This window comes from Littorina saxatilis, linkage group LG13 (assembly GCF_037325665.1).
Source record: "Littorina saxatilis isolate snail1 linkage group LG13, US_GU_Lsax_2.0, whole genome shotgun sequence".
NCBI classification, from domain to species: domain Eukaryota; kingdom Metazoa; phylum Mollusca; class Gastropoda; order Littorinimorpha; family Littorinidae; genus Littorina; species Littorina saxatilis.
In genome coordinates, this window is record NC_090257.1 from 34,743,149 (window position 1) to 34,767,431 (window position 24,283).

Here is a 24,283-nt window from a genome sequence, read left to right on the forward strand (position 1 = left end):
GCGTTGTCCACAAAAGTAATGGAGACAAAGAAGACTCGCTTGTGAAAACTTCCACAAGTACAAAAAGACCCCGCCGGAGGATCTAAGAATTTAACACTCAAAGATTCTCCTCAGAAGGCTCAAATCAACTACAAAATGCCGCGAACAGCGACACAGCTGAAGCATGAGCCTCCCCATTTCCTCCTCTTGTTCAAAAGCATCATAACGATCATCGAAATGATGAGAACCAGTCACCAATCCCGATAAGGCAATACTTGCCAAAAAACGGAAAAGTTTTGAAAAAATTTCAAACGCCGGAACTCCATGACCAGATATTCCATCCACCTGTCTCATGCCAGCTGGAAGACTGGAAGAGGAAGTGGATACAGCCTGTATAACAGCAAAGGAACCGCAGAAACGGAACCGGAAGCCAAAGGCTGAAAAATGCCGACTACCAACACCACAGTGTTAACGGTAGAAGGCTATCCCATCCTGTAATCGGAAGACACAGCCGCAAAAGCGGAAGCGAAACCGGCCGTGGATTAGAAAACATCAGAACCAACCGGTTGCATAGATACACACCGGACGATCCCGTTGTACCTCGAACCATTTCAGCTGCGAGCGCCACTGCACTTGCTAACTTGAAACAGAACCTGAATTCACTGCTTTTCAGAAAGGCGGAAGCACCTTCATCTGAACAGCCGTCATGCACATCCGTGTAATCCGGAAGCTGAATCCCTGCTTGACTTAATTGTCAAACAAAGAACCAGCCCTACTGCTCACTTCCTGCCCCTCCGGGAGGAAGCGGAAGTCAAACTTCAAGACATTTGCCATCTTCAGGGCATTGGACAACGATTCCCGGAAGCTGAAGTGAACATCCTGTTCCTCCGAACTTCCGGAAGTCGGAACCGGATAGAGGTGAAGTAAGTTACGCTTTGCTCTCAACCACCCCTTCCGGACAAAACTTAAATGCCGTTTTCCGCCGCCCACGTCACTGCGCTGGACAACTTGAACGGCAAGTTAAACTGGGTGTCGTCCATCCCCGTGAACGCACCCTCATATGGAACCCTCGTTATCCTCTCCTTCATGCTCGCAATCGCAATCAGGAAGGTGACCCCCGGAAAGACGTTCCCGGCCAAGCCGTTCGCGGACGATCCTAGAATCACCAACTTCCACAATACCTAAATGCCGTTTTCCGCTGCCCACGTCACTGCGCTGGACAACTTGAACGGCAAGTAAGCTGGGTTCATCACCGTGAACGCACCCTCGTTAACCTTCCTGCTCGCCATCGTAGTCAGGTAGGTAAGTCATAGAGAGACGCGAATGGTCAGCCCTAGACTCACCAACTTCCTGCCCCCAGGGCGGAAGAGAAAATGATTGAAAACCCGAATCAGTGTGAATGGGTGACAACAAATCCTTACGAACGACAGGGCTCCTAGCCCTTACTGCCCGAGCCTTTCGGCGCATAGATGACAGCGGGAGTTTCGGAACTTTCGCCACAATCTAGGGCTACTTCCTCCTGTGTTCGCAAACCACCAGTGCCAGACGTACCTTTAATAAGCCCAGGCTCATGCAGCAAGGACACGAGACGACCACCGTCATGCTGCGAAGAGTGCACATCCGCTTGGACAACGGAAGTTGAACCCAAAGCGGAAACAGTTGCGGAAGCGGAGGCGGAACCGGAAGTGGAAGCCGAAGGCGAAGACCGGATCCTCCCCAAAGATGTAACATCGAAGACGCCAGTCGGAAGAGAACGAAGTTCAGCTTTTGTTGCCGTCAAGTCCGTAGCCAAAGTCGAAACCTGTGCGCTAAACGTCAGAAGTAACGACGCAATGTCGGAGGGCAAAACACCTGAACCACCAGATGCCCCCGACACACAAACATCTTTATCAACAACATCATCTATGTTACCGCGAGTGACCTTGTCCCCACCTTAAGCGGAAAAAAATGGCGGTCGGCGGCTTGTCAACAACATCAAAACATTTTACAATTCCCGGTTCTGAAAGAGAAACGGTGGTTTGACCAGCGCTCTTATTCTTTCTAGACGAGGAAGATTACTTAGTAGGAGACGCTGCAGCAGTAGCCTGTCTCAAACTAGGTTTATTCTTGGCGTTCTCCGCCATGACAAAACGAACTCACGAACATTTTCTTCCTAGAAAAAATCATACAAGTTCGCAAACACACGACAAAACGTCGCCAAAGCTTTCATAAAACAAGAAAGATCTCACCAAATAACAGCAAAGGTGAAGATAAAGCTCGGCGGCAGACCAAGGGGCGAAGCCAAAGTCCGTAGACAAAGAAACAAGGCTGAAAACAGCCGGAGCGTACTTGATAAGCGACCAGTCTTGTTGAACGCTGAGTGTGGAATGATAAGATGGCGGCATATGCGCACGCATACGGAAGTCAGACTTGCTATAGTCTGGCCTTATGGGATTGATCATTCTTTTTTTAGAGTGGTCTCTCTTGTTACCAGCACTGAACTAGAGTTAATTGCAATTTGTGAGTTGGGTAAAGATATGTAATTCAAATTTAGATTATAGATTGACTTAAATGAATTGAATGACAGGACTGTTGAATGAAATTGTTTTATTATAATTGTATGCCAGTTTAGTTAGTTCAGTTTGAATGCTTTGGAACTCAGTTGGAAAGAAGGAATGTGAACATAAACTAGTTTGGAGCCAGCTTCTTTATTCTTGATGGCGTTCGTGTTGTTCATAAGTTACTTTCTATTGGAATAATGTGTCTAGGGAAATGTCAGTCTCAATTGCTACTGAAAGAAGGCACATGATGTATTTTTATTATTGGAAACAAAGAGTTGGCTTGTGTAATGTATTTATTTTCATTGTCTACATATATGATGTGCACATAGTAATAATTGATGTAATACTTGTAGGTTATACCCTGCAGGGATGTCGTTAGGCGTCGGACATCGGACATAAAACGATGAAAATCCCCAAATGTCCGATTCACATTGCCGCATGTCGGTCAGATGTCCTATCGTTTTAGCCCGAGCGTGGTCATTGTCCGATATGTACTCCATTCCTTCGGACAGCGCGATATTCGTTAATTTTCATTTCAAGATACAAATCTTCTAAAAGACCGAACGCTCTCGTGTTCAGCTGACACTGAAGTTGCCAGTGCCGCGTGCGGATCTTTTCTTTTGTCGGGAATTCCCGAACCGTTTGCGGTATACGCCGTTTGGGTATAACCGTCTCGGTGCAGCGCACTGATCTAAAGTGAATAGTGGATTATTTTTTTATATCAGTGCATGCTACAGGAGTACGGGAGACAACTCCATCTGACTAAATTTGTCGTCTGCTTTTGTTTTCGATACGAGACGAAGCACTGAATTATGCCGCTGGAAAAAAAACCTAAAGCCTGCAAAAGATCAGCATTAGATCAAACCGATCATTTTGTTTTTCAACTTTTATCTAAATCATGCAGTTTGTAGTCAAAGTAAGAGCTCTGAAGTTGTTCATGTTGGTTTCTTTTTTGTGGTTTCTTTGAAACTAAACAAATACATTATACGCACACTGTGTTGATGTATTTACTATATTAAGTGTGTGTTCTACAGCACGCGCGCATGGGTGGGTGTGTGTGTGTGTGTGTGTGTGTGTGTGTGTGTGTGTGTGTGTGTGTGTGTGTGTGTGTGTGTGTGTGGGCGCATGACAAGGACAGGGTGGCCGAGTGGTAACGCACTTGCGCTCGGAATCGAGAGGTTGCGTGTTCAGGCCTGGGTCAGGCCGCAATTTTCTCCCCCCTTTCCTAACCTAGGTGGTGGGTTCAAGTGCTAGTCTTTCGGATGAGACGAAAAACCGAGGTCCCTTCGTGTACACTACATTGGGGTGTGCACGTTAAAGATCCCACGATTGACAAAAGGGTCTTTCCTGGCAAAATTGAAAAGGCATAGCTAAAAATGTCCACCAAATACCCGTGTGACTTGGAATAAAGGCCGTGAAAGGTGAATGCTCGCCCTAATAGGCTTGAGGTTTGCTGGCCGATGTGAATGCGTGATATATTGTGTAAAAAATTCCATCTCACACGGCAGAAATTAATATGTAAATCGCCGTGAGCTCTTGTGAGAAACGGCGATTAATAAATGTCCATTATTATTATTATTATTATTATTATGACTTTGGAACAATTCCATGGAATGTGTTATAAGTTGTTTGGCGCAAATTCATAATGTCCTATTACACTTTCTGAAAGCGGTCAAATGTCCTATTGATGCAGAAGAACTCAGGACATTTGTCCTAAGGTATGAATTTGTAGCAACATCCCTGACCCTGGCCAGACTGAGGAGTGAAAAACCCTCATAACTACGACTACAGTATTTTTGAGGTATGCAATATTTATTATTGCTGTGTGACATTCTTTATTTAAGAATGGAGTTCATGTTAAATTATTCTCAGCATGTCAGATTCACATGTTGATGTTGTAAATTGGTTGCATTGTATACATATAATATTTACGTGTATGCCGTTTTGTATCGATTTCTCAGTGAAGCATGCAATGTTGCAGAACTAAATGGAATATTTGATGTATATGTATACTTGTGAGAGCCGTAATTTGATTTAATGTTAATGTGAATCAAATGAGGTAAACTATTTAATTATTGATTTACAATCTTAGAACTTTATTGTACTGGAACACCTTGTTTTCATTATTTTATTTACATGTGTTTCAGGGTTTTTTGCCATGCGATTCTTCATGGAGAATAAAAAGCGAAGTCGGACTATCACACCGCCTTGTCTGAGTGCGAGACGGTTACACTAACATGACCGTGTAAAATAAGCGACCGTTGAGATTCAATGTTTGTATGCTCTGTGGAGCTACAGCACCAGAACAGAGACTGGTTGATGTTACTTTTCATGAAAAACAAGAAGGGCAAAGCCCATACGACTCACATGCTTTACACATTTTTCCTACCAAAATACATGTGACCTTGACCCAAGGTCAAGGTCATCCAAGGTCATGCAACACAAAGCTGTTAATTCAAGACATAGGAAGTACAATGGTGCTTATTGGCTCTTTCTACCATGAGATATGGTCACTTTTAGTGGTTCACTACCTTATTTTGGTCACATTTCATAAGGGTCAAAGTGACCTTGACCTTGATCATATGTGACCGAATGTGTCTCATGATGAAAGCATAACATGTGCCCCACATAATTTTTAAGTTTGAAACAGTTATCTTCCATAGTTCAGGGTCAAGGTCACTTCAAAATATGTATACAATCCAACTTTGAAGAGCTCCTGTGACCTTGACCTTGAAGCAAGGTAAACCAAACTGGTATCAAAAGATGGGGCTTACTTTGCCCTATATATCATATATAGGTGAGGTATTGAATCTCAAAAACTTCAGAGAAAATGGGAAAAATATGAAAAATAGCTGTTTTTTAGGCAACATTTATGGCCCCTGCGACCTTGACCTTGAAGCAAGGTCAAGATGCTATGTATGTTTTTTGGGGCCTTGTCATCATACACCATCTTGCCAAATTTGGTACTGATAGACTGAATAGTGTCCAAGAAATATCCAACGTTAAAGTTTTCCGGACGGACGGACGGACGGACGGACGGACGACTCGGGTGAGTACATAGACTCACTTTTGCTTCGCATGTGAGTCAAAAATGCGGACTAATATTTCACACCAGTTAATACAGCATTAAAATCCCCCTTAACTCCCATCCATCTAAAATTCTGCAAAAGTCTTCTTTTATTTATATCTTAATTTTTGTTCCGCATGCCACAAGCTCCATCCTTACTTGTATAATACAGACCAGCCTTGGCAAGCTGTTCGGGTTTCTGTTTCATCTGTGCCGGCCATGTGTAGAAGCTCTTCAGCCGATCACCTTCAACACCCATGAAACGAGGAGTCCTTGGGTTGAAGTAACATCCTTCTCCAAAATCACCATTGTTGACCCCTGACACTGCACCGCTGACATTAGGACAACCTTCATTGAAGTCAATGACATGACCTTGATCCACTCTGACCTGCATCCAAGAACTGAGTGTGTAACCAGGTTGGAAAAACAAAAAGGAAACAAAATCGATTACTGATCAGCCATTTGTGACCAGGTTCCAAAAAAATGGAAATCTAATCGATTTTGTTTCCTCTTCGTTGTTCGAACCTGATTACGTTGAAGTGGTTGAAGATATCATTAGAACTCATTAACGACAATGAGAGTGCATGTGCATGTGTACCTGTGCCTGCGCATATGCTGAATCACAGAAACACAGGTAATAATACAGTATTATAATAATTTATTTGCACTCATATACTTGGGAAACAAAGATTTTACTAATGAAACTGAGCTTACATTATTACAAGTGTACATGAAGCCGTTTCTGGCAAGATCCTTTTTCTTTCTTTATTTGGTGTTTAACGTCGTTTTCAACCACGAAGGTTATATCGCGACGGGGAAAGGGGGGAGATGGGATAGAGCCACTTGTCAATTATTGTTTCTTGTTCACAAAAGCACTAATCAACAATTTGCTCCAGGGGTTACAATGTATTACCTTACAGTTACTGGGAGAATGCAAGTTTCCAGTACAAAGGACTTAACATTTCTTACATACTGCTTGACTAAAATCTTTACAAAAATTGACTAATCACCTGCTGTTCAATGCTTCCCACATCATCTGAAGTACTCATTGGCCCACAAGCTCCAGAGTTCCATTGGCCCAGATAACCATGTTTCGCCACTCCATTAGTCCTCAAAGTGCCATCTCGACCTCCGCCCTGTGCCATGTTGCGAATATGTTGCACCCACAGTAGACAGTAATGGGTTTTCAGCAATCCCTTGTAAATATGCTTGGTGCAGTGACTGCAACAACAACAAAAACAAGTCACATGAAGTGATATCAAAACATTTAGTCAATCTGTCGGCCTGAAACTACAACACTGAAAACCAGCAGTTTGTGCTCATTTCAGCGGAGCATGCAAACGTACTACATGTACCTAATAATATGCATACACCGGTTTTCTATCATTCTGAGCACACTTCAGAATAACCATGACATATATATCTATATTTGATTTTATCATCAATTAATTTATGTTCTAAATATTTTTTTTGAGAAAGACCAGGGCACAGCTAATCAAAACAGACACTCTCTATCCACTCGCATTGACACAAATCATATGCACAACTGACACGCATCATGCACACACCTTGTTCTCATCACCTGTTCAAAACACATTCATAACACTTCAACATTGATGTTTCTGTCACTAAAGTTTATTTTCAGCGACTACTGATTTTGATAGAGCAAAAAGCTCTACCATAGTAAAATCATGACCAAAGAACATCATATATACAGTGGTACCTCCCTTAACGACCACTCTCTTTTACGGGTCCCTCAATATTGCGACTGACTTTCCTCTGACAGAAGTTTTCTCCTTCTTCGTCTTAGTATTTCTCACCTCCATATTACGTCCCCCTCTCTAATACGACATACGACCGTCCATACTTGGACTTATAACAACTTTTCCCAAAATTATCACGGGTTTGGTTTACTCATACGAGGAGGACTCATCATATTTTGCAGCCTGGGCAAACTAATGAAGTCACCACATCAAAGACCAGTTTTGGGAAGACTTGTTGCAACAAAAATTACTTGATTCCGTGCAACCGTTTTCATTTAATGCGATACAATGTCCAGTAAGGGTGACGGGTCTCTTGCCAGCAGTGTTGACCTTTCGCAATGAGATTTAAGAGCTATGATGAATTATGCCTACTGCCAGGGAAAAAATTTTCAAGAGTGCTTTTTAAGTTCAAAATATTATTTTGGAAATCAATCTCCACCAAAAGCCACTGCACTGTTTTCAGGTGGTTCAGACAGTTCATTACTGGCGCGTGGACGTTAACAAACGTTGACCGTTGTGGTCGAATGGCAACAATCGTTACCCCAGAAAACGTGTCCAGGGTAGAGTCCCTGATTGAAAAGGACCCAAACATGATATACGCTGAAATACAATCATAATAGAATGAAGATTTAATCGAGAAGTCTCACTTGTAGTTTTCACGGCTGCTGTGGCGTGAGGAAACATTATGACAGTTGGGTGCCCCATAACCTTAGTGAAGAGCAAACGCGGGGTAGGGTGGACTGGTGCACCCATATGCTATGACAATGTGAAAGAAGAAGGTTTCCTCGCGTTTGGGACATCGCAACAGAAGACCAAACATGTGAAAACCATTTGGACCCAAAAATGAAGCAACAGTTGGCGGTGTGGGTCTTCCTAGATGAGAACCAACCCGTAAAATTCAAAAGAAACAGAAGTGCTTCCTAACAAACGATAGTGCATTTCTTTGCAAAAATCCGGCCACGTTGCCACCATATCAGAGACAACCGATAACTGCTGACTGATATGTCAGTCACTGTTTGCCTAATTTCTTTCTGGTATGTTGCACACGACGTCCTCGACCGGGTGTCCGTGGTCTACTGCTCCATCACGAAAAACCCAGCACGCACATATCAGCTGTAATTCTTGACTTTCTAGCCGCCAATGATCTTCAGCTTGTTACCTACCTACGCCTTAGACACCTGTGACTGGTTTCTGTCCCCCTCCGTCAAGAGGCAGTTGACGGGAAACCAGTTCCAGAACACCGAAGATGCCCGAGCATTGCCGAGGGCGTTCATTTTGACATACCCCAGTCAACGTGGTGGGGTGTCATGGACAGCTGGTTTAAGAGGATGGTACAATGTATACAAGCTGAAGAGGGATTTTTCCAAAAACTGGAGTAGACAGATTGGCTGTAAGTGTTGCAGAAAACCCGGGTTGCAAAACATAATGAGTGGCCCTCATATCTCCAGTCGAGTTAGTAAGCGGTACGGACACAAACACGTGCTGAAATCTTGTCCGTGTTATATGTACAACATCACTTCGGCACGCACACGGCTGAAGCCATGGCTTTTCGTTTCTATTTCAGGTCATTACTTTATTTTGAATAGATAACGGTCATTCACCAGATGTCTGCTTCATTTTGCAAAGAACTGTGCAGGAACTCCTACCTGTTTAAACATGCAAAGTTACAGAAACGTTATCGTTATGACAGTAATCCGAACATCGAACCAAAACCAAAAGTTGTGGATGTCATGAAATTTTGCGATGAACGTATGCAAAGCGCGTGTAAACATTTTTCGGTCTAGCTAACAATGGCGGCCGACGAACATGGTTTTGAAATCTGGAACTGTTCTTGGTTTTCCCCGATCCGTGACCGAATGACGCGATATACAACCACGCGTTTGTTTGAATCAATAAATTCTCATTAGAATCCCGTCAGTGAAGTTTGAAGGTGTGTAGTGTCTTAACTTACTCAACTCTGTGGACAGTCCGTAGTGCAGTTATGTCCCTTGAATGAGTGAGTCGAGTTTCATCCTAAAAACTGACGCTTTTGGCTACAATTTTACATCAGTTTCAACACACTGCCGCGGTTCTTTACATCTGCACAGGCTTATAGTACATTTTGTTCCTTGTGTTTGGAACACTTTTCTTTGTTTTTAACCAAATCTTTGCTGGGTATCGTATGACTATGTTAAGTAGCTGGTATCGACATCGATGTGCATGCTTTGGAACCGCATGCTTTCGTTCGACCTCAGTTTGTTTATTTCAAACCTTAACCCACGAGTAGTTACAGGGCTTGATTAAAGGCACAGTGAGCCTCCCGTAAACCATCACAGATACTGTCATGCTTTTACACACAGTACAAACACCCTTCCATTTAGATTTGTTAGGGCGAAAGAGAGAGAAGAATTAAAGTATCCCTTCACAATCCCAGACAGCCTATTGGGAGCATCAGACCCTCCTCGAAATTAGGTTAAAACAAGCGAAATTTGAAAAGGCCTAAAGGCAGGGAACTCTGTACCAGCCTGCAGATCCAGAAATGGATACGCGAACAAGTGAGATCTGGTTTTGAAAAGGTGAAACGGGAAAAACGGTCAACTTTTCACTGCCGTTCAACACAGGACTTTGGTAAAGAAGAAGTCTTCTGCAAGACTTTTCCAATTGGATCGCTTTAAAGGCGATGCAACTTTCACAGTGACCATTGAAATTATAAAACATCAGAAGTTGTGAAAGAAAACAATTGAAAGTCAGCAGAGACTTTCTTCTGAGATTTGTTAAGCAGAGCAAAAGAGAGAGAAAAGTATCCCTTCACAGACAGCCTATTGGGAGCATCAGACCCTCCTCAAGGGGGACCGAGATTATATATATTTTATATATTGAGGTATAACGAATGACGTCTCACAACGTGCGTGGTCGTCCTTGGCGGTCAAGAAAGCCGCCGCGATCATTGCGCAGACGACACTTCTAGACCGCCAATATTTATTGTGCGCATCACGTGCTCCACATAAATCGGCCGGAAACGAAGCAATTGAGAAACCTGGATTGATAAAATATATATATTAATGATCAGTCAATCAGTGTTGTTGTGTCCACGCAGTACCTTTTCAACTACAATACTGTCTTTGTATTTGGGTTGATTTTGTTCCCCCTAAATACTTACCTCATGCACTCAAGCTATTGCTGTCTTAAGCTTACACCCTGCCTGAATTCAGAATATAAAAAAAAACCAGAAAGGTAGGTTGTTGGAACGTTATTAACAAAACAATAGACTACATTCACAAATATATCGACCCAACGGTCTTTTAAGTGCACAGACTTCCATCCACACAGTTTTTTTCGTTTGCCAGTTTGAGAAATATCAGCGCGAACGAATCAGCCTATTAATCATTTCGACTCGCTGTCTTCCGCCATGACGGCGTCTTCTCCCTTTCGTTTTCGCACCTGGGGTACTGATTCCTTCGAATCGTCGTCAGCCATATCTTTTGTCGGACTCTCTACTTACCAAAGAACAGTTTCGGCGATTTAGAATGTAATCTTTCCTTACGCAGAATTTCTGTGTGAAGCGTCGAAAAAGCGCAGATGTCGGCATCAACAATATAGAAGCAGATACCCGCCAAAATCGGTATGTGACAAATGTGTCTCCGGTAACACGAGGGAGAAATTGCATTGAAATTGTTGGATCAGGATCAGGATCAGGATCGATACATTGCAGGAACCTTCTTAGGTTATCATCGCAACGGAAACGAGAGAGCGCAACCTCTCAAAATTTAAAATCTTAATAAAAGGGTTTAATTTTTCCAAGCCTATTCTCTTTTTCTAGGGAGGTCAGTTTGTGGGGCTTCGGGGGCGGTTGAAGAGCAGGTGGCATCCAAGTAACACCCCCTGCCCCTACCAAATTTAAAAACAGGTTAAAAACATGTTTGGTGCTAGTGCGGAGTGGTCGTCATGGCACCTCCGCTAATCGCTGTTGAAAATGTAGCGGCAGAGCTTGCCCAGACAACCTTCTCCTCCAGGCTATTCCATGCTGCTACTGTCTGCACTATAATATGTTGCATCAGGGACCTATATCTAATATAGGTCTATGGTTGCATTGATTTCTCGAAAATCCGGCTCTCAACACAAATATAAGGGTGCATGTAGCATGAATCAGGCTTACTTTTCACAGGCATGTCCAACGCTTCACTTTGAAGATAGATTTAGTTAGTCAAGGTGGGGTTTTTGGAGGTTTTCGGAGCCGGCCAAAATCATACCTTCGGGTCACGTCACTCTCGCTCGGAAGCCTTCGGCATTCTTCGTAACTACTTGTCGAAGACGGGGGTAGGTCGTTTCCTCCGTTAAAATAGGAACCTTTAAGACTCAATTGAGCTCAAATTTGGTGAAGTACGGCCAAGGGTGTGTGCTAAAAATTACGTTTCTAACGTTAGGCAAACGGAAGATATTAGCTTTACACGCTTTTGCCAGGAAAAAAATGACGCAGGTCATTGTGAAAAAATGCAGTGCATTCAGTTTCATTCTGTGAGTTCCACAGCTTGACTAAATGTAGTAATTTCGCCTTACGTGACTTGTATTTGTTTATAGTAATCCGGTTCTTTTTTCTTCTTCGAATATCATCATCATCATCAGAATCATCGCTAGCTCTTCGAAAATGCATCATACCTCCATCATATTTTATTTCTTTACTTTAAAAAGTTGGTACATACTGAGTCCGATAATGTTGTGAATAATACTAGATATATGAAAATATTACATTTACATGCATCATAACTCAGTCCCTTCATTTTTATTTCTGAGTTGTTCTTTGCTACTGGTCACAAGTGGGGGTCAGCTCACACGGACGCATTTTTCAATACAGTCTACGGGAGAAACTGGTCACAAAGCACCCAGTACATGCCAGAGAGATAGGAGAATCGGCACAATCAAAGAAAATACCAAAATCATTCAATAGATATGGAAATATTAAGATTTACTGTGAAAATGCCAGCAAAAATGGCGTCCAAAAACGGGAACGCACACTTGGTGCGTCTTTGAAGACTTACCTCCCGTTCTGTGTTGTTGATAATAGTCGTGTTTGTGCTGTTGTTGTTGAAATAGCATCTAATAAAACTGATGCAGTTCTTGAAATGTTGCAAATTATTGTTGTCTTTGTGAAATGCGAGAGTGTTCTGAGGCGTAATCTGCATACGGCTGATGTCCCACATAGGGTACCCCACTTCGATCAGCGTATCACTCCAAATGAGCTTCATAGCAGAAAAGCAGATACACTACCAACACACTGCATAACTTCAGATCTACAAGTCTGAGCCAGAATCATTGACATTTACTTTCTGTATAAAATATTGCAATCAAATTTGTTCACGATGTCCCACAAATAACGCAGGTTACCCTCGCCTTCGATTCAAAGTAACTCCAATCTGACTTAATTACAATCGAAACGCAGATGACGAACTGATTCACCACAAATTTGTGGTATTTTACACACAAATTTCAACTGTGTTGTTTCGCGATAAACAGCCATAAACAAACAAATGTGGCGCCGTCACGTCGCCTTGGAAGGAATAACGCAGGTGACCAAGGCTTGTTTCCGATACCTGTCTGATTAAAATCATCGTTTTTTCACGAATGACGGCTCTTTGGCAGATCTGGTGAGTTGGAAACTGTCTATGAATGTTTCATTTAATGTCAAATGCGTACATTCTTGTCGATATTGTTACCTTTGGGCTCATAAATTAAGTCAATCGTCGTGTTGTCCGAAAGTGACTTTTGTCAGCATAGAACTTACTGTGCTTTGATCATTGACTGAGAAGAATCTTCCGATGACACTAGTTCATTTCACTACGCGACTGCAGATCTGCAAGGAAACTTATGGCAGGGGAAATAAGCTTAACTGAAGACGAATAAGCGGAGTAACTGTTCTTCAACGGATTGCTCTGACTGATCTAAATATTTAGATCTTGTCGTCTGCTAGTCTGCTAGTAAGTAGTCTTCGGTCGTGTGAAAGTCACATCTATTTCGACTGTGCACATCGATCCGTGTAGTGAAATGTGCTTCGAGTGTATCTCTCCGTTAACCGCATTTGAAAACGTCTTTTAACAAGACCATGTTTCGACAGCCCAGACGGGGAGGATCCTCGATAGCTCACAGGGTATATAATGTTTTCCGCCGTTTTTTGAAGAATCCTTTCAAATTTGCTATTCCAAAAGTACCTTATGACACGACTCGAGTGGCAAAGAACATTCTCTGCAATTCCTGTATCAGTCCGTGCAGCCGTTTCGGGTCCTATCGTCATCATACAAACATACACACAGACACACAAGAACCAGCTTTAAAAGTTAGATTATGTAGGAACCATGTGAACCAGTGATTTTTTCTTATGTACAACAGATACTACAGTATTTCTGCTTTATGAAAAGCAATATTTCAAAAACAAAACTAGAGATTTGAATTTTGACCACTTTTCCCCCTTTCTGTCACCAGTACTGAAGAACAACTCACCTATGACATAAAACTCGGTACAAAGTCTGATAATGTTGTGGAGATACTAGATCTATACAAAAATTGCATGAACATTGTTGATGGGCTGAGGTCCATTTCCGTATCCATGTTTTATACTTGTGTTTTGCATATACATACGCCTGGGCATCCTGGGAGGCTATCGATCGCCTCGTAAGAGTTTTGGACCAATCAGAGCGCCTCGTGTTCTACATTCACTGTACAATATCGTCCCACATTCGTGGTACTTTCGGAGTCTCAGGCGAGAGCAAATCTCGCGTCGCGAGAAAATCCGCGCCTTGCATGATGGGATTGCAAATTGTACCAAACACGACGTCTTCAGAAGAGACCTGTACATTGCCGATTGCGTTCAAGTTTTCCCTCGTAAGCTCTTATCTCTTTGATATTTCTGTGGTTTTTGTCCCACGATAGTTTCATGGATCTCGACTCGGTGAGACTGTGGAAAGTGCCGCAGCTGTTAAGCCTTTGTCTGATCTTTTGATCAGTTGCTATCCTAGCCTAACTTTGGGCTAGGTAACCTACACGATCTTTTGACCGTGGCCTATTCTATCAACTTTTTCTTGGCTGGTGTAGTGAGAGGCATACTGACATTTGGGCTATATAGTCCAGGCATATTAGAGAACAACGTTGAAGTGACAATGACTAGGTTTAAAATGTCCCTTATCAGAAAGTTCAACCTCAGTCCTTTGATGTTTATTAAACACATTTTCATATAAAGTTGGCGCTTCATACGGAAAAATGGCTTTGAAATTGACCCAAATCCTTCTTTGGGCTCTGTAAATGTCGTTTGGGGGTATGGTTGTAAAATGGTATCTACAGGTCACCCCAATGTATAAACTGAAAACTCTTTCTGCACCAGAACACGCAGAAAGGATTGTATCTGCCTGATGTCTGATGCTTTTCAAAATCCCCAACCACTAACACCTTCAAAACGGACTTTAACTGACACTGTTGTTTTTCCCTATATAATCCTTACTATTTTTCCGAGACGTCGTCGTGTTGTGTATTTAGCTTGCCACAACCTCATACATGGTCCTAAAAGTTAAAGTTGAAGAAAATACTAAAGATAAATGAAAAAGCTGACGCAGTGTCATTCGCACCGTGAATCCCCCCATGGGAACATACTAAAGTCTGGTTCCAAATAGGCTCAATTTCCTTCTATTTCTTTGTATTTCTGCCTCGTAGGGGTAGGGGTGTTCAAACCAAAGGCACCTTTAAACCAAAATTCAAATCACACATCTTACAATACTAAGACACTCAGCAGTAAAAGGGTGTCTGCTGGTAAAAAATTCCAAAAAATCCTAAAAGTACTTCACTACTAAAAGTGCTTTTAAAAAGAGCCGTTATTTTTCCCTCTATATTCAGTATTGTGTTTTCTGCGAACATGTAGTCTATTTAGATGGTTGTCGTGTGCACTTGAGTTGCTAAAGCGTTTTCAGTTGGGCATATGTCGAAAAGCAAAGAATTAGCCCTTTGAAAACCATCAGAACTGTCACACAAAAATAACATTTACCTATCTCACCAACTGACCAAACATAGTGCTTTTCCTTATGTATTATGTATTGTCGTGTTTTTTGTAGCATACTTGTGAAAACAGCCACCACTGTTGTAAATGATACTTTAAAGAGCATTATTTCATTTTTACAGTTGAAGGACAACCTGGACTGCCGTATATTACAGCTGTTTTACAATCAGCCAAAATTTTCTTAACAAACGTATGTTAAGAACAACTCCCACAGTGAAATTGAAGGAAAACAAATTGAAAATCCCCCTGCCATAGAGGAGCTAAAGAATCAACAATAAACGACTGCATGGATAGCTTGATGCACGAATGCATTGCGGACATGTTTGTCTCCAACCAAGAGAAAGTTCCAAAAAATCCCTTTTGTGCTTCTTATTATACAGTGACGTCAAAGACAGCCTTTTCTGCTGTTCATACATTCAGGGGTTATGGTTACACTAAACGACGTAGTTGTAGCCATACTGCCATCCAGATTTATTTTTTCTTTGCGAGCAGTCACAGGGTGTTTGTGCTGTCTGCCAACCGTCAGACGACCCCGCCCAAGTCTGTTAAGGGACCGTTTGACCGTTATAGAACGCGTCTTTTTGATTTTTTGGCACAGTTGGAAACGGTTGATTTTTATTCCTACCATTGTTTCCACACATTATATAGGAATGTTTTGTGAACAACGGATAATAGCCGCTACTCGCATGTGTAGCAAAAGTGAGCGTACATACTCACCCTGGTCGTCCAGCCGTTGTCCGTTGCCCGTCTTTATCTGTCTGTACTGAACATTACCTTTGGATATTTCTCCAACGCTATGAAGTGAAGAAACACCAAATGTTGCAAAATGTTGTATGACCCCAAGAGCTCAAAAAAGATACTTGAGAACCTTGACCTTACCTTAAGGTCAAGGTCACAGGGAGAATGAATGTGGTCTAAAAACTGCAAAATTTCACATTGTGCCAGTTTTCTGGAAAACAAATTAAAAACAGCGGGCTTAGTTTTGTATGGTATACAAGAAAAAGAAAGCCTTATCTTCTGATACCATTTTGGTTGACCTCGCTTCAATGTCAAGGTCACAGGAGTCCTTCAAAGTTGAATTGTATACATGTTTTGAAGTGACCTTGACCCTGAACTATGAAAAAATCTTTCAAACTTCATAATTGTGTGGGGCACATGTTATATACTGATATTGAGCCACATTTAGTCACATATCATCAAAGTCAAGGTCACTTTACCCCTTATGAAATGTGACTGAAACGGGCAATTGAATCACTAAAAGTGACAATGTCTCTTTGTAGAAAGTGCCAATAAGTATGTTTATGCTTCCTATGTCTTGAATTGATAGCCTTGTGATGTGTGACCTTTGATGATCTTGACCTTGGCCAAAGGTCATGTGTAATTTGGTAGGAAAAATCTGTAAAACAGTTCTAATAGTGTACAATGTCCTTGCCAGCTTCAGTTGTTAGACCTTCACCTTCAAGGTCACCTGAAGGTCAAGGTCACTTTAAGACAAAGGTCAAGCATGAGAGTCGCATGGGCTTTGCTTTGTTAAGATTTTTTACCAAGACACATGGATTTCTTTACCCGGCTTGGTCACATTTTTCATAGGGGTCAATGTGACCTTGACCCTAACGATATGTGACCAGATGTGGCTCACTATGAAATTCTAACAAACGCCCCACTCAGTGTTTAAGTTTGTAAGAGATATCGTCCATAGTAAAGTTAAAGGGGCAAGCTCACATCAAAATATGTCTACAATTCAACTTTGAAGGGCTCCTCTGACCTTGACATTGAAGCGAGGTCAACCAAAATGGTATCAGAAGATAAGGCTTTGTTTTTCTTGTATACCATACAAAACTAAGCCCGCTGTTTTTAATTTGTTTTCCAGAAAACTGGCACAATGTGAAATTTTGCAGTTTTTAGACCACATTAATTCTCCCTGTGACCTTGACCTTATGGTAAGGTCAAGGTTCTCAAGTATCTTTTTTGAGCTCTTGGGGTCATACAACATTTTGCAACATTTGGTGTTTCTTCACTTCATAGCGTTGGAGAAATATCCAAAGGTAATGTTCAGTACAGACAGATAAAGACGGGCAACGGACAACGGCTGTACGACCAGGGTGAGTATGTACGCTCACTTTTGCTACACATGCGAGTAGCGGCTATTATCCGTTGTTCACAAAACATTCCTATATAATGTTTGGAAACAATGGTAGGGATAAAAATCAACCGTTTCCAACTGTGCCAAAAAATCAAAAAGACGCGTTCTATAACGGTCAAACGGTCCCTTAACAGACTTGGGCGGGGTCATCTAACGGTTGGCAGACAGCACAAACACCCTGTGACTGCTCGCAAGGAAAAAATAAATCTGGATGGCAGTATGGCTACAACTACGTCGTTTAGTGTAACCATAACCCCTGAATGTATGAACAGCAGAAAAGGCTGTCTTTGACGTCACTGTATAATAAGAAGCACAAAAGGGATTTTTTGGAACTTTCTCTTGGTTGGAGACAAACATGTCCGCAATGCATTCGTGCATCAAGCTATCCATGCAGTCGTTTATTGTTGATTCTTTAGCTCCTCTATGGCAGGCGGATTTTCACTTTGTTTTCCTTCAATTTCACTGTGGGAGTTGTTCTTAACATACGTTTGTTAAGAAAATTTTGGCTGATTGTAAAACAGCTGTAATATACGGCAGTCCAGGTTGTCCTTCAACTGTAAAAATGAAATAATGCTCTTTAAAGTATCATTTACAACAGTGGTGGCTGTTTTCACAAGTATGCTACAAAAAACACGACAATACATAATACATAAGGAAAAGCCCTATGTTTGGTCAGTTGGTGAGATAGGTAAATGTTATTTTTGTGTGACAGTTCTGATGGTTTTCAAAGGGCTAATTCTTTGCTTTTCGACATATGCCCAACTGAAAACGCTTTAGCAACTCAAGTGCACACGACAACCATCTAAATAGACTACATGTTCGCAGAAAACACAATACTGAATATAGAGGGAAAAATAACGGCTCTTTTTAAAAGCACTTTTAGTAGTGAAGTACTTTTAGGATTTTTTGGAATTTTTTACCAGCAGACACCCTTTTACTGCTGAGTGTCTTAGTATTGTAAGATGTGTGATTTGAATTTTGGTTTAAAGGTGCCTTTGGTTTGAACACCCCTACCCCTACGAGGCAGAAATACAAAGAAATAGAAGGAAATTGAGCCTATTTGGAACCAGACTTTAGTATGTTCCCATGGGGGGATTCACGGTGCGAATGACACTGCGTCAGCTTTTTCATTTATCTTTAGTATTTTCTTCAACTTTAACTTTTAGGACCATGTATGAGGTTGTGGCAAGCTAAATACACAACACGACGACGTCTCGGAAAAATAGTAAGGATTATATAGGGAAAAACAACAGTGTCAGTTAAAGTCCGTTTTGAAGGTGTTAGTGGTTGGGGATTTTGAAAAGCATCAGACATCAGGCAGATACAATCCTTTCTGCGTGTTCTGGTGCAGAAAGAGTTTTCAGTTTATACATTGGGGTGACCAGTAGATACCATTTTACAACCATACCCCCAAACGACATTTACAGAGCCCAAAGAAGGATTTGGGTCAATTTCAAAGCCATTTTTCCGTATGAAGCGCCAACTTTATATGAAAATGTGTTTAATAAACATCAAAGGACTGAGGTTGAACTTTCTGATAAGGGACATTTTAAACCTAGTCATTGTCACTTCAACGTTCCCTTCACTAAAGTGGCTAAGATGCCTGGACTAATAGATCCAATTCATTCTTCTTACTCGGCGTGACGTTATCAAATGGATCGGCTAGCTTTAGCCCTAAGGGGCACAACTCCGCTCATACTCTCTTCGCGCCGCCATATTGGATGCCGTCTTTGTTAGTTTTCTTCATTGCATTCTTGTTCTTTTTGCGTATTTCACTGTGTATGCAGACAGGGAAAGGCGCGAGCGCCGTAACCAACAGCGAAAACGGCCACACGACCACTCAGCGAACCGAAACAGAATCCCTAAGCTGCCTAAACGACAATAGTCAATCTATTGTCCCGAACCTACAACCCGGTCTGCCCTCGGGCGGACCACCCTCATCTTCCAAAAAGGGATGAATTGTCTCGTTGCTAAACCAAACAAACAACTATTACACCCTCCCTCCAATGAACCTGTACACATAGGGGGAATATAACCCGTTAATATACGACCACAGTACATTTAGTACAATACATCCTAGTACACACCATGGAGGAAAAATCCCACCATAAATCATACATAAATGATTATCTTTATTGTTTTTCTTCTTGTGAATAAACACAAGAAAGAAATGGGCTGAACAAACAAATACACGAATCACCGAGCCTTATATAAGCCTCAGTCACTGTGAGGACATTTGGGTAAAATACCACCAGTACGTGCAAGTACATCCTAAAAAGGGAAATGAATAATAGTCATTTTTTAATGATTATTCTCAATTGAGAATCAAAATAATGAGGATATGGGTTTGAATAGTTGTCCCCTGACGAGGCTACCTTTCAGTTTCCCCAGAACACCTCTCTAAAACCACAAAGAAGCTATCCTAGCAATTTGAAACTGTAAATATTGCCGAAAAGTACTACAATTGGGAGAGGTACTTAGGGATCTCTGGGCTGCCTACTGCATTTGCCGGGTTTGGCAGACCCTTGATTTTTACCCCCTATGCCACACAACGTGTCATTTTCACTTTTGTCGAGTCGCCACCCAACGCTCAAGCACTGTCAGAGATCGTGCAAGGCATCTAACATGGCGGCGGATGACCAATTCCAGAGAGTTACGACTCGTGATTCTCATACCGCGCGCGCCGAGTAGAAATGCTGTTGATAACTTGAGTTTCTGCAATGGGCCTATACATATAATCTTTCAGTGTATTGTCCAAGCGATTTTTGAAACTGTTCATTGTTGGCGCTTCTACCACATTCTTGTCCAAGGAGTTCCACGTGTCTATGATTCTGTTCGTGAAGAAAGATTGTCGGAGAGCTGTTCTGCATTGTTTCTTCTTGAGTTTGAACTGATGTCCACGGGTATTACAAAGGCTATTCAGCTCCAGTGGGTTCTTGCAATCGTAGTATCCATGCAAGAATTTGTATGCTTCAATCATGTCTCCCCGGATACGCCTATAGCACATGCTTGGAACTTTCAAAACTCTCAAACGCTCTTCATAACTCAAGGTCTTCAACCCTGGAATACACTTCGTGGCTCTTCTTAATACACTTTCAATCAAATTTTTATCTTTCTCGAGTCGGGGACTCCACACCACATTTGCAAACTCAAGATGAGGCCGTACAAGTGCAACAAAGAGAAGTCTCAGCGTTTCTGCATCCAAATGCTCATAAGACCGTCTAATGAGACCCAGGATTCTGTTTGCTTTGTTGACTTGTGTTTCCACGTGCTTTGAGAATTTCAATTCACTGTCTACATTGACTCCAAGGTCATTTTCTGCACTTGAGCTTTCCAGATCAACCCTGTCCACGCTGCCAGGCTTTCTCATATTATACACAAGTTTCTGATTTTTTGTACCCAACTGTAATATCTTACACTTATCTGCATTAAAGCGCATCTGCCACTTGTCTGCCCAGTCGACCAAACTGTCCAAATCCCTCTGGAGTTCCTTGCTATCTTCACAAGTTCTGATTTGTCGGTACACTTTTGTATCATCAGCGTACATGCTGCACAGACTGCTCACAACTTCAGGGAGATCGTTAATGTATATAACAAATAAAACCGGGCCCAGCACACTGCCCTGGGGCACTCCACTTGTCACGTCTTTCCAGTCTGACATAGACCCATTGACCTTCACCCTTTGCTTTCTATCACTTAGAACCAGAAGGGAGGCCGTGAGCGTTTTAAGAAGCAAACGAATCAATGTACGTAATTTGCTCAAGCAGCGAATTAACGTACCTCGATTCGTTTGATCATGTTTTAGTTTCAGGGCACACATATTTAAGTGCATAAATACGCCCAACAATAGGCGATACAGTCAAATCTGGTTATGTTATATTTTTGAAACACTTGAATGACCTTAAGAAAAAAGGTCGTACAGTGGATTTGAATTATAACCAATAATTACAATAACCTCATTGCCTTCATTTAGTCAAAACGCCTTCAACAAAAATTAATTGGCACAATCAGGTTTCACTGTATCATCACATTTATAACAATCTTATGACAAATGTCAAGGCTCCAATATTTATTTTGCACAAAGTGACAAACACAAAAGTAATCAAAAGCACAATATTGTAAATCGGCCTCCTCTAAACTTACAACTGGTCAAGACGAGAAACAAAGAAATACCGGCACGGTTGGCCTAGTGGTAAGGCGTCCGCCCCGTGATCGGGAGGTCGTGGGTTCGAACCCCGGCCTCATCAACGATCTGCTGCCTGAACTGCCAAAGGGAGTCAAAGCTGCTTTATATGCTGACGATCTGGTAATGTGGTGCACCGAAGAACATTCAACCACAGCAACATACCGCCTGCAGCTGGCAGCTGACAAACTTGCAGCCTGGGCAGACGACTGGTGTGTCAAGATCAATCTAGAGAAATCCACGACCACACTCTTCACCTTGTCCCCAAAACAAAAGCCAGGAGTCATCAAACTGGGCGACACACCACTCAGGAATGATGACGAACCAACGTACCTCGGTGTCACATTCGACAAACGACTGACCTGGAAACCACAGATCCAGAAAGCAGAAAACAAAGCCAGACGCAAATTGGCAATCATGAGAAAGCTGGCTGGAACAAACTGGGGTGCCAGTGAGAAGACCCTGAAGACACTGTATGAAGGCACGGTGAGACCCCAACTTGAATACGGAGCCCCAGCCTGGTCAAGCGCTTGCAAATCCAACCTGCAAGCCCTGGACAAAGTCCAGAATCAAGCACTCCGTATCCTGACAGGAGCAATGAGGTCAACTCCAATCAAGACCATGGAGTCCCTGACAGGAGTCCAACCGTTGATCACTCGAAGAGACACAAAGACACTCATCCAAGCAGAGAAATACAAAAGCCTACCAAAGCACCCAATGAACAGCAGAATGGAAAAACCTATCAGGAACAGGCTGAAACGCTCAAGCTTTGTGCACCAAAGCAGAAGCCTCAAGCGACAGTACCTACCCCACCTGCCGGAAAGCACTCTGCCGCTCGATGCCACAGGAACATGCCCAACTCCTTGGGAAGCCAACCAGAGGGTCCTCGAGATCAACACAACTGTGAAAGGCGTGACATCACGGGACATGAGTGACACCAGTAAGAAGGCGCTTACCCTGGCCATGATCGCAGACCACTACCCTGAAGAAGCGTGGATCCACGCCTACACTGATGGGTCAGCCACTGATGCTGTGAGAGATGGAGGAGCCGGCGTTCTAGTTCGGTACCCAGAGGGAGAGGCACAAACAGCGAGCATACCCACAGGTTTGCACTGCACCAACTATAGTGCAGAAGTACAGGCCTTGAGGACAGCAGCCACAATAGTTGACGGATCAGACCATGAATGTCCTCAGGTCGTCTTTCTGACAGACGCAATGTCAGCACTCCAAGCTCTGTCTGCCAACAAAGAAACTGAGCTCAACAACGCCCTCCAACAGGTTGCTCAGAACCGAAGGGTCGTGCTTCAGTGGGTGCCAGCTCATTGTGGCATAGCAGGAAACGAGGCTGCAGACAAACTTGCCAAGGAAGGTGCCTCAAAGGAACAGTTCACGTCCCAGCTGCAGTACAAGGAAAAAAAGACAATCATCAAAAACAAGAGGAAAACCAGAGCGGAGAAAGATGACTACCACCTGCTCCAACGTGAAGAACAAGTCGTCCTACTCAGACTCCGCACTGGACATAACAGACTAAACCATCATATGGCCACAAAGCTGAAGCTAGTTCCCTCCCCCCTATGTCCGTGTGGCAAGAATCAGACAGCAGAGCACATCCTGCAGGATTGTCCATACCACAGTGCTCTGAGGGACACCACCTGGCCAGAGGAGACAGCGCTACAAAAGAAGCTATACGGCCCCAGAGAGGACTTGGAGAGGACAGCACGTTTCGCCCTGCAGTCCGGACTGACGATCTAACAGCGAACGACAAGAAGAAGAATACCTAAGACTTTAAAATTGGCAATCTAGTGGCTGCTCCGCCTGGCGTCTGGCATTATGGGGTTAGTGCTATGACTGGTTGGTCCGGTGTCAGAATAATGTGACTGGGTGAGACATGAAGCCTGTGCTGCGACTTCTGTCTTGTGTGTGGCGCACGTTATATGTCAAAGCAGCACCGCCCTGATATGGCCCTTCGTGGTCGGCTGGGCGTTAAGCAAGCAAACAAACAAACAAAAAGAAACAAAGAAATGTATGTTGATACACATTTTCACTAAATTAAGCAAAAATTCACAACTTTTCATTCAGACATATTATATTTGATAATGATATAGTAATATTCATGTTTTCCCTTTGGCAGGCTTGTCAGCAACAACTTACATGAACTTAAAAACATTGTCTGATTTTTCCTGTGAGAAAATAAAACCAGTAAAGAATGTGAATTGAGCTTAAAATGAAACAATGTCAACAACTTAAAAGTGCATATGTGGAAAATTGCATTTTGCTTACTTTTCAAGTGAGAAAATATAACAAGTGATCAAGAAAGCGAATTGAGCTTAATTAAAACATATAATTATAAGTGCAGATTGGTTTGTTTTGGGGCACACATTTTTACTGTGTTGTAGATTTTTCTTTTATGAACCACAAGGTAGGCCTATGAGCTTTTTAAGAAGCAAACAAATCAAGGTATCAAAAACATTTTTTTAATCTGCTTTCTCCATACCATCACAAGATGAGAAACGTTGAATTTATGATAAAAATACACATTTAAACTAAATTAAGCAGAGAAGATTAACAACCGTTCATTCAGATATATAAATACA

At 42.3% G+C, this 24,283-nt stretch overlaps 1 protein-coding gene and 1 long non-coding RNA gene across 2 annotated transcripts in view; one reads left to right on the forward strand and one right to left on the reverse strand.

The window, feature by feature from the left end:
• LOC138945596 (uncharacterized) overlaps positions 1-24,283 on the reverse strand; it is a 290,703-nt gene that overhangs the window by 57,308 nt on the left and 209,112 nt on the right. The gene's annotated exons all lie outside the window — the stretch shown is intronic.
• On the forward strand, positions 21,795-23,466 carry LOC138945573 (uncharacterized). Its single transcript, XM_070317014.1, has one exon. It carries the CDS (start codon positions 21,816-21,818, stop codon positions 23,439-23,441), a length of 1,626 nt encoding a protein of 541 aa, XP_070173115.1. The 5' UTR covers positions 21,795-21,815; the 3' UTR covers positions 23,442-23,466.